Genomic DNA, 10,321 nt, shown 5'->3' on the forward strand with positions numbered 1-10,321 from the left:
TGTTAAAAAAGGTGACTGAGTTTCTTCCGCCACTTCTTCCCAGCACCAGCCCATATTATGTTGTCCCGAAGTGGTGGTAGGGCTATATTTGGAACGTGTATAAACGCCTGGAAAGGGTCTAAGTACTGAATAAAAGCTTTGAATTTAAAAACACCAATTTGGCAAAAGGTGTCGGATGCTCCTGACTACAAAGATGCTTTTCCAATAAGTCCAACAACCTAAGTATGACTTTTCCGTACTTTTCTGTTGTGTCTAAAATCATGCGCATATAATCGGAATTTATTAACTACCGTATTCATCTTAGACTTCATCGTCACTTTTCATCTTTTATTACTAGATGAATCTATGCTTGAGTGTGATTGGAGTTTTGAGAGTTTTTCCTAAATAGGGCTTTAATTTCATGAATTCTACTTTTCTCGCATTTGCAACTGGTATTTTTTATGCAGAACAATGCAGGTATTTGACCGCAATCGCACCTGATGTTAAGTAAGATGCTGTCTAGTGTATTTAAGGTGCGGAGCAGAAGTTACGCAGCCACCCAGCCAGATGGTCATCAAAATTAATCTTCTCAGCCCCAAACACTGTGCTTCTTCTAACTATTCTGCCTACATGCCCTATCTGCGAGTTTTTACCATCTCTGAAAACTTCGCCTTCAACTAAATAATTGTGAAAACCTAATGTTTTACAGAGCGTTTATTCATTGTGGCCGTTTTAGACACGGTCAAGCCTGAATGTCAACGGAGTGCCGTACGCTGTCGGAACCTCCACGGCATACTAATGATAGCGAATAACAATGTCCGTGCCCTATCACCACTTGGGATCGGTGTTGTATAGTTAATAGTGTATAGTTTACAATACCTAACGAAGCGTAAACACGTAAACCGCCGTATTTTAACTCGTTAAAGTTGAACGTCTAATGAAACTTCCTCGACGTGATCGTTTTCGTTGCCCGATTAATAATGACGTTGAATCGATGTTTATGAACGTGAAACATGAAATTCGAATGTTTGACGGATTTTTTTATAATGGATTTAACTAGTTAGGTAGGTGATCGAGAAAATACTCTGTTTATAATACATACCTATTTAAGTCGCGACAAGCAAGAGGCTCTAGCTCTAGCAACGTTACTTTTTTGTGTTCGAATTACAGAATCAGTTAGGTAGTTGACACCACTGGGCTACCTAAGTAAACTCCGACAAACTTTGCTTCGACATTACGTTACTCCGACATTTCTGAATATCGACATGACTTTACTTCGACACTACACTACTCCGACAAAGGATATTCGCCTTTGTCTAAGTAGTGTAGTGTCGAAGTAAAGTCATGTCGATATTCAGTAGTGTCGGAGTAACGTAATGTCGAAGTAACGTTTGTCGGAGTTCAGTTTTTGAGCCTGATATCTACGAGTAGGTATCTATATAAATAAAAATGAATTGATGTTCGTTAGTCTGATTAAAACTCGAGAACGGCTGGGCTGATTGAGCTGATTTTGATTTTAAAATGTTTGTCGTAGTCCAGGGTAGGTCTAAACGGTTAGCAAATACGCGCGCGATATTGTTTTTCTGTGACAAAATTCCACGCGGGCGAAGCCGCGGGCGGAAAGCTAGTTTCTAATAATAAATACTTAAGTACTTACCTACGTAAAATCTTGGGCCCATATTACTTAGATTTGTTTGGACTATACCAGGAATGCACCGCTGAAAACAATAGTAGCCTCGGGGTGGGTATACAATATACATTTTAGCAGAATAACCTTGCTTTTACTCTTTATTAGTTATTCTATGTACCTACCTATATTAACATGACAGATTTTTTCGTTTGAGATTATCTAATCCCTGATACCAAAGTTTTCAAAACTAAAAAATTAAGGACACAAACAATACAGCGTATAACGTTTTCGCTTTCTTACTACTATCAACAAATAAGTACTTCTTAGTGAGGTTTTGTAAATGTATGATTATTACCAAATAAACTATGCAGGTAATAAGTACGTATGTATTCCGATATCTTTTATACTTTAATTTTACATAATTACTCGTCCCTAATTCCATGTATGTAAACACCCATCTCGTGCAGTCTTAGGGTCTTCTAATGACCAAAAGCAACGTTGTAGGTGATGCCTGGTTTTCTCGGGACCTTGCTGCCGGCTTCCACCAGGATCGGTGTGTAGTCAGACCTGGCTGGCTTGGACGAGCAGTCCTCATGGGGAATAGGGAACACGTATTTGACGTCGACGTCGTATCTGGAAAATATTTACAGGAGTAGTTTAGCAAAAACTTTGTCACAGTTCATACCATGATTTTCAGGAAGCTGCAAATCATTAAGGATCTAGTGAAGTTCGCGGGAAGGACCTGAATGCCGGTTAAATCCTTGGAGAAGGTCTTGGTTCTTTGCTTGAAATGAACGAACTTTTTCTTCGTTGTGTCAAGCATGACAGTAACAATGTTGCAGGTTGGAAAATAATAAAAAAACCTGTGACTTCCACTTTTTCTGCACAGTTCAATAGATGTTAAAGGATACCTTGGCAACTTGTCTCTCAGGTAGGCCATGACGTTCTTTGGCAAGGCTGTCTTTCTGGATAGCACGAAGGCACTGAGATACCTTGCACCTTCTCTCTGCTCTGCACAATGTAACAGAAGGGCCCATGTCTTGTACTCTGTGTCTAGGACGTATGTGTTGTAGATGCCATCATCTGGAAATTTTCATTTATTTATTTTATGTTCAGTATAGTATAATACTTAGTCTTATGACTCTACATACAATACTGTACTCACAAGTGGATTCTGCATGGGTCCAATGCGCCGGTTCGTTAAGATCCACCCTCCACGTGATGTTTCCAAGCAGATTCTCCCCTAAGGGGTCATCAGCGAAGCGATACGTGAAGTTCATTGTCACCCCTGGCGTCCACTCCACGGTGCCGTCTGAAACAAATTCAGTCATTTTACGCATTGTATTGTTTTAACGCAATATTCTTTCGAAACATACTATACTTAATAGTAGATATAAATTTTCTGAATGGACGCGACAATATATTCTAGGTTTGGGAGATAATGTAATAAAGGCAATTAATTTTTATAATCAAAATATTTAACTTATTAAGTGTTATTTATTTTGATGAGCTGTTCTTATATCACAACGAATTATCTCGTAAATTAATAAAAAAAATTAAGAAGGGTTTTTATTTCTGATAAAATAGTTAAGTGAATAAAATAAATATGTAGCAGGAAATACATCTAAGGGAGAAAGTATCTATAAATGATGAAGACATTCGTCCACCCATGCACGGATCTAGTTCACGATTTGTTTCTTATTCATGAGGCGATTCCAGAGCACCCCGATATAGGCAACGGGGATATCTGAGCAATTTATTGCCAACTTCAAGGTAAGGATAGTAGTAAACTTTCGTAGTAGTGGCCAATAAGTACGAATTTACGTTTATCTATGAACCAATTTGCAAAATGCAAGCTGAACCGACGACCTCATAAGGGTAACAGGAAGACGCTGGATGCAGACCACTGCCAACCGGTCAATATGAAAATCATTGGGGGAGGCCTATGTTTAGCAGTGAACGTCCTGTGGCTAAATGATAATGATGATACATTTGCAATGGATTTTAAGTAAGGTAGCGAGTAAAGTCCTGTTGACAGAGGCGCCAATTGGTTATGCCCTATGGTAAAGTTCTCCTTATGACTGTGCTAATAAATTTATCATTAAAAACTAAAGAAATCATACCTGCAGCTGGCACGTGGTCATCCTGGGTGAAGACTGCCCTCATGCAGCTGTAAGAGAGAGCCTCCTCTGCACTCGCATAGTATTCAACCACATACCAGTCGCCGAGCATCTGAAATTGACATCTAAATATATACAGGGTGTCCCGTAATGTAACGTCAAGCCGGAACTGGGTGTTGAGGCAAGTTATGCTGGTTATCAGAAAAATATAAAAAAAAATCTATGTGGCATATTTTCAAAATAATGGGCATTTAAAAAAAATCAAAAATTTCTACTCCAGGTGACGGTCTTTTTACTCGTGTTGCCACAAATCTTCACTTTTTCCAAATTTTTTTTTTGTTATGTAACCCTGAATAATGCTTCTCTAAATTGTTATCAAAATTACAAAACCAGCTGCTCCAGCTTGGATGAAAAAAATACATTTTTCCCAAAAAAATTTTCAAAATAAAAATTTTGCCTAGTTTAAACTGACTGTACTGAAAAAAAATTGTACTACGCGAGTGTGGCAAGTGACGTCATAATTTGGCGCATTTAGTAAGGATTCCAAAATGGTATAACACTTGGTAAATTCTTGCTGTAATTGTCGACAATTTTTGGTTTTTTGGAAATAAATCCGTTTTTAACTTTATCTACCTTGGTTAAAAATTATTATTCTAATGTGCCCAAAATTCAAGTTTCTGGCTTAAATGAGGTGGAGAAGCCATTTTAAAAGGTATGAGCGGGACGGAGAGGGCCATCTTACCAAGCAGGGATGTTATGGATATCCGTAACCGTAACCGAAACTATCGGATATCCGAAATAAAAAAATATCCATAACCGTAACCGAAACTGATTCAAAAGTTACGGATAGTTTCGGATAAAGGCGGAGTCTAAGGGTACAATTATTCCAAACTGCAAAACTCTATGAAATCTGCAGTATACACGCCGCAGCAGCAATGCCGCGCTGCCGATTTCATAGAGTTTTGCAGTTTGCGGTCTGCGGCCCGTCTTGGAATTGTACCTTAAATCTTAATATTTGTTACCAACTTGTCTGGCATTCCCTGGCACCATCTAATATGCCAGCCTGTTTAACCTTTATCATACATAGGTGTCGTCTTAGTTGGTACATAAAGTAGCTATGTGGGTCACGCAGCATCTTGCTATTTGAATTATACCTACATTTTTGAAATTCTAATAATTCCGTAACCGAAATTATCCGAAACTTTCGGATAATCTGAAATGATTTTATATCCGTGACCGTAACCGAAACCGGTATAATATTATTCTAATATCCGTAACCGTATCCATAACCGAAACTTCATATCCTTATTATCCCTGTTACCAAGTACAAGTGCAGGCAGAGCAGGTAGTAACGGCGCGCACGCACGGGTGACTTTTGTCACAGTATGTCAACTACTAATTACTGTCATGGTGACAAAAGTTTCTGTGACTGACTGTACGGTAGTCAGTCACAGAAACTTGAATTTTGGGCACATTAGAATAATAATTTTTAACCAAGGTAGATAAAGTTAAAAACGGGATTATTTCCAAAAAACCAAAAACTTTCGACAATTGCAGCAAGAATTTACGAAGTGTTATACCATTTTGGAATCCTTACTAAATGCGCCAAATTATGACGTCACATGCCACACTTGCGTAGTACTTTTTTTTTCAGTACAGTCAGTTTAAACGAGACAAAATTTTTATTTTGAAATTTTTTTTGGGAATCATGTATTTTTTTTATCCAAGCTGGAGCAGCTGGGTTTGTAATTTTGATAACAATTTAGAGAAGCATTATTCAGGGTTACATAACAAAAAAAAATTTGGAAAAAGTGAAGATTTGTGGCAACACGAGTAAAAAGACCGTCACCTGGAGTAGAAATTTTTGATTTTTTTTAAATGCCCATTATTTTGAAAATATGCCACATAGATTTTTTTTTATATTTTTCTGATAACCAGCATAACTTGCCTCAACACCCAGTTCCGGCTTGACGTTACATTACGGGACACCCTGTATAACTTAAAGGTGACTGACTGACTGACTGACATAGTGATCCATCAACGCACAACCCACTGGACGGATCGGGACGGATGACGTAGGCATCCGCTAAAAAAGGATTTTACGAAACTCCACCCTTAAGGGGGTTAAACAGGTTCCACGCGTACGAAGTCGCGGGCGGCCGCTAGTAGTATCATAAGATAATACCTAAGTAATTTTAGTCCATTACTTCTTTGGAGTTTCATATCAAATGAACGGTTATAATAAAAATAATTTCGTAGAGCACTTATTCGTTTGTGGTAATGCGTTTTCCATAAATAAACGATTTAAGGCTATTATTATGGAAACAAACAACATGATTTATTTATTGTATCAAAATGATTTATGGCGTCGTTATTATTATGCGCAAACGATCTCCGGGAGGTAGTCGCATTTTGACAAACCCTATCTTTAATTAAAGTTTTTGTTTTTCGAATCGATACTTGAATTGATAATTAAAGATTAATCAAACAGAGAGAAAAATGTATGTAATCTCGTATTTATTGGTGAGAGCCTGTCCACATTAAGAGCTTGTATTTCCACTTCGACACTTTTGCTGTACGAGTGTGCATAGGCGTTCAAAAATGTTGCGCATCGTTTTCATGCTACATACTGAAATCTTTGAAATAATTCCTAAGATTAAGTACTAAATTAAAAAGTAATTGAATGAATTAAAATCTTTTTAGCATGTTTGTAATTTCTATTAAATTTCAGACTTTCAGTAATGCCCATTTGAACCATGTATAATACCTACATACTACATACGCTCTACAACTTTGCCAAAACACTTATCAACTTTGGATACACCTATTAAGCTTTTGATCAATATGGATTTAGATTGATACACCAAAGTTTCTAGCTAAGAGGAGATTTAAGTCCCTCTTCCTGTTTTCCGAGTAAGGTTTACCACATCTGCTTTTAGAATTGACAAGATATTTGTTTCTCAAAGGTATTAGCAACGATTGGAATGATTTATGATGAAATTGAAGTTTATTAGTTAACTTTTCCACCTCTGACTTACTATGAACTCCTACCCTTTGTAATAAAATCAAAATCAAAAATATTTTATTCAGTTTAGACCAATATTTTGGCACTTATGTACGAGTTAAAAATTGAGACATAAAGTAAGTAGGTACCTATTACGTAATAGTCCCTTAATTATAAACTGCCAAATAATATTGCAAATTCTAAAAATAGAAAGTGCTCGACTCTACCAAGGAAAGTGATTTTCATGACCACGCGCTGTTTTAAATATGTAATGAATATAATGGTACGCCAAACTCATATTCACTACCCACTACTTTGTCGTCTAACAATCCACCCACTCGATATAAGTAAAATTATTTAAGCACTACTCTCAAGCCAAATAGAAAGTGAAATGATACAATGTAACTGGCAGAAGCTTAACTTTCAAAGGAGCAGTGACAATCGTATTATGGTATAATGTATGCAAATCACTATAGAGATGTTCATTGTTCAAACCTGCTGGTTACTGTTTTTATTTGACAGGTAGCTCATACATACAATGTTATTATAAAAATTGAGGGGTTCGGTGTAACAAATAACAAAATTGTGGATCAAACAGTGTAGTAGCATTTTTGGATCCGGTTTGATAGGAAGGAGTAAGAAAGGAATGTTTCTATTGTTAGTTTTCATTGAGTTGCAAAAAGTTAAAGGAGTCATAATTTATTATAATGTCGCAAAAAACCTAAAGAGGATTTAGGACGCTATTTGGATCAAATATGTAATTGCTCAATAATGAATAATAAATAAAAAGAAAGCAGAAGTTGTGTACGGTCAGCGTCAAATAGTTCGTGATCCAAAGTAGCCAAAAAGTTCCTAACACGTCTTTGTTACAATTGGAATAAAGTTGTTTGTCAACTTTTTGGCCACTTTGGGTGTCACAAACAATTTGGTGCTGATTGTACCTACCCCTACAAAGCAGCTGTGCTGTTAGAAGTTGGGTGACACCCTGCCCTATTATGTTAACCCTTAATTTTGTATGGTAAGACCCAGGGATCGCTTTGAAATAGCGTTGTTTGGTAATTTCTACCCTACAAACCCATTGATAGTGTCATTGTATTGGCTGAACCATTGTCACCTTCTGCATAAGTAGCGCGATCTCGGGATTTAAGTAGTATGATGGCATTCTCCCCGTTACATAACCCATTGATATGCAGCAACATTGAAACCTAAGTTAGTCGTAAGTATTAAATTCATATCTACTATCACTTAATATTAGAGCCACACAAATCTAGAGCTTCAACAATCATCGAAAAGCAAATAAATTCCCCTCGCTTTGCTCTGAACTTTAACCAGGTTAAATATTTCTATATGATTGTGTTTGTCTGTCAAATTTTTGAACAGTCTCGGAGCCTACTAAATATCAATTTGTCATTGTTTATTAATTAACAAGTTAGGATCATGATATAATTATAATGAATTGCGTACCTACTACGTTATCAATCAAGTTTCCGGCGCCTACGCATTGTTGATACTAGCTGGCTGACTTACAGATTAAAAATGATGTACCTACTCAAATACAACATAATGTTTTATTTTTGTAAATGAATTCCACACACAAGCCGTGTGGTGACGGCAGAGTAGAATACATTTGTCACCAACCCCTACTCTTCCCGCGGGTGTCGTAAGAGGCGACTTAGGGACTACACATCAAACAGAGAACGGGCAGCAGCGCTCTCTGAAAAACATCAATCTTTTAAACTGAGATTATGGCAAAACCCTCCACTATAGTGGAGGAGGCTCATAGTCCAGCAGTGAACTGTAAAGGGCTGTTGATGATGATGAAATGAATTCCACGCAAATTCAACTTATTCTCAAATATGTTGCTTACCTTTGAACCCTCTTATGACAATTGGTATGGTTTCCACCACGTCTTGCTCCTTGGAGCATAGGGTTGGCACAGGCTTGGGCCTACTAATCCCATAAATACCTATGCGGTGCGTTGTCATGCCTGAACCGCGGAACTATTACAGCTTAATTAATTTTGGTCTAAATAATTTGAACCAAATAATCTCACAAACCTACAGTCGACAGCGCAAAGATTTATACTTGTTGTAAAAAAATAGCTCCAATTACAACTACATAAGCTTCCGTATTAGTAGCCCGATATAGCGTCATTTTTGAGAGGGATAAATTAAGGATATCTAAATATTTGTGGGTCACCTAACTAAACTATCACTACATCTTAGGCTGGGTTGCACCATCTTACTTTAACTTTGACAAACGTCAAAAATCTGTCAAGTCCATACAAAAAGCACCGGTTATCGTTATAATTACCGTTTAAAATTAGGTGGTGCAACCTTAGACGAGTAAACAGCTTACCTGGTTTAAATCAAAGTGTGGTACTGCCCTAACTTCGGGGCATTTCCTCTTATCCACCACTTTGGCTACCACCCCATTGACCACGAGACACACCACCAAAGCTAGCACTTTCATCTTTAACCACTTTATTACAACTTTGTGTTATTTTAGAGAATCAGAAACGTGTTTGTCCGACGGGTGGTAATGCACTAAAGGACTTGTTATCGTATACATTTGTTAATGTTCGGGACGCGTCCAGCATAACATTATCAGGTGACTCATAACTTACAATATAATGGTCGTATTGTCATTCTTTTCTATTTTGTCGATGATTTTGTGATCTCGTTGTACTGTTGTGGAGTTTTTTAGAAACTAGGCATTTGATAGTTATATTTTAAATTTGTTAAAGATGGGCAACGAATTTAAGTGAAGTCAAAATATTAATTAACAACAAGTTCAAGTTTTAATGTAATATTTTGGAATGAATACAAAATGTACTTAAAACCTGTTAAATTATAATAAAAATAAAAATTCTGTAGGTAATTAGTACTACATAAATGGTTCCTTTTTCTTTTACCCGACTGCGCCAGAAGATGGGTTATATTTTTATACAATACAATTTAAAATTACATACATTATCCTATGTATTGACAAAACTTGTTACAAAGACAATCAGATTAAGATACTAATGTCTATTGATTGATTCTGATTAACTAGACAATGAGGCTTTGTTTGAATAATTAATGAAGAATGACGCACTAACAAACATTAGTTGCCAACTTTGACAAGAGGTCAAGGTAGACTGGGAGAGAAAGCCAAATGTAAAATTAGTTTTATGTAAATATTCCGCCTCTCGTTCCCACCGCTGCAGTTCCTTTGTAGCCAGAATCTACAGCTAGTGCATATAAACATTCATCATCATCATCATCATTTCAGCCATAGGACGTCCACTGCTGAACATAGGCCTCCCCTAATGCTTTCCACGTTGATCGATTGGTAGCGGCCTGCGTCAAAATATAAACATTAGTAAATAACATTAGGTACAAAGAATACATGGATATCAAGAGAGTTTAAGTTTTTCATGTATTCATAATGTTCTCATGAAGGTAGGTCGGCGAAAGTGTATCAGAAAATTATCAAGTTTTTCGTATTTTATTGTTAATTAAGTTTTCGCGCTCTCATTAACATAAATGCATGTTATTGGTATTTAGATTTCTGGGTTATTATCGTTTTGTGATTTTGTGCAGTCTA

General features: G+C 36.8%; 1 protein-coding gene across 1 annotated transcript; it reads right to left on the minus strand.

The window, feature by feature from the left end:
- Window positions 1-1,668: 1,668 nt before the first annotated feature.
- Window positions 1,669-9,288, minus strand: Karl (lipocalin/cytosolic fatty acid-binding protein Karl). Its single transcript, XM_028323027.1, has 5 exons — window positions 9,092-9,288; window positions 3,733-3,841; window positions 2,775-2,921; window positions 2,521-2,692; window positions 1,669-2,242 (listed from the first exon to the last, which is right to left on the minus strand). Exons 1-5 carry the CDS (start codon window positions 9,203-9,205, stop codon window positions 2,089-2,091), a joined length of 696 nt encoding a protein of 231 aa, XP_028178828.1. The 5' UTR covers window positions 9,206-9,288; the 3' UTR covers window positions 1,669-2,088.
- Between the last annotated feature and the right edge of the window lie 1,033 nt (window positions 9,289-10,321).

Source organism: Ostrinia furnacalis, unplaced genomic scaffold, assembly GCF_004193835.3.
Source record: "Ostrinia furnacalis isolate ACB-3 unplaced genomic scaffold, ASM419383v2 OfSCF0587, whole genome shotgun sequence".
NCBI lineage: Eukaryota > Metazoa > Arthropoda > Insecta > Lepidoptera > Crambidae > Ostrinia > Ostrinia furnacalis.

Bases quoted from the DNA above. Each gene is read 5' to 3' on its own strand.
- Karl (XM_028323027.1), bottom strand. From the start codon at position 9,205: ATGAAAGTGCTAGCTTTGGTGGTGTGTCTCGTGGTCAATGGGGTGGTA. The intron at 3,842-9,091 runs GTAAGCTGTTTA...TGTCAATTTCAG, and splicing joins CACACTTTGATTTAAACCAG to ATGCTCGGCGACTGGTATGT. The intron at 2,693-2,774 runs GTGAGTACAGTA...GAAAATTTCCAG, and splicing joins GACCCATGCAGAATCCACTT to ATGATGGCATCTACAACACA.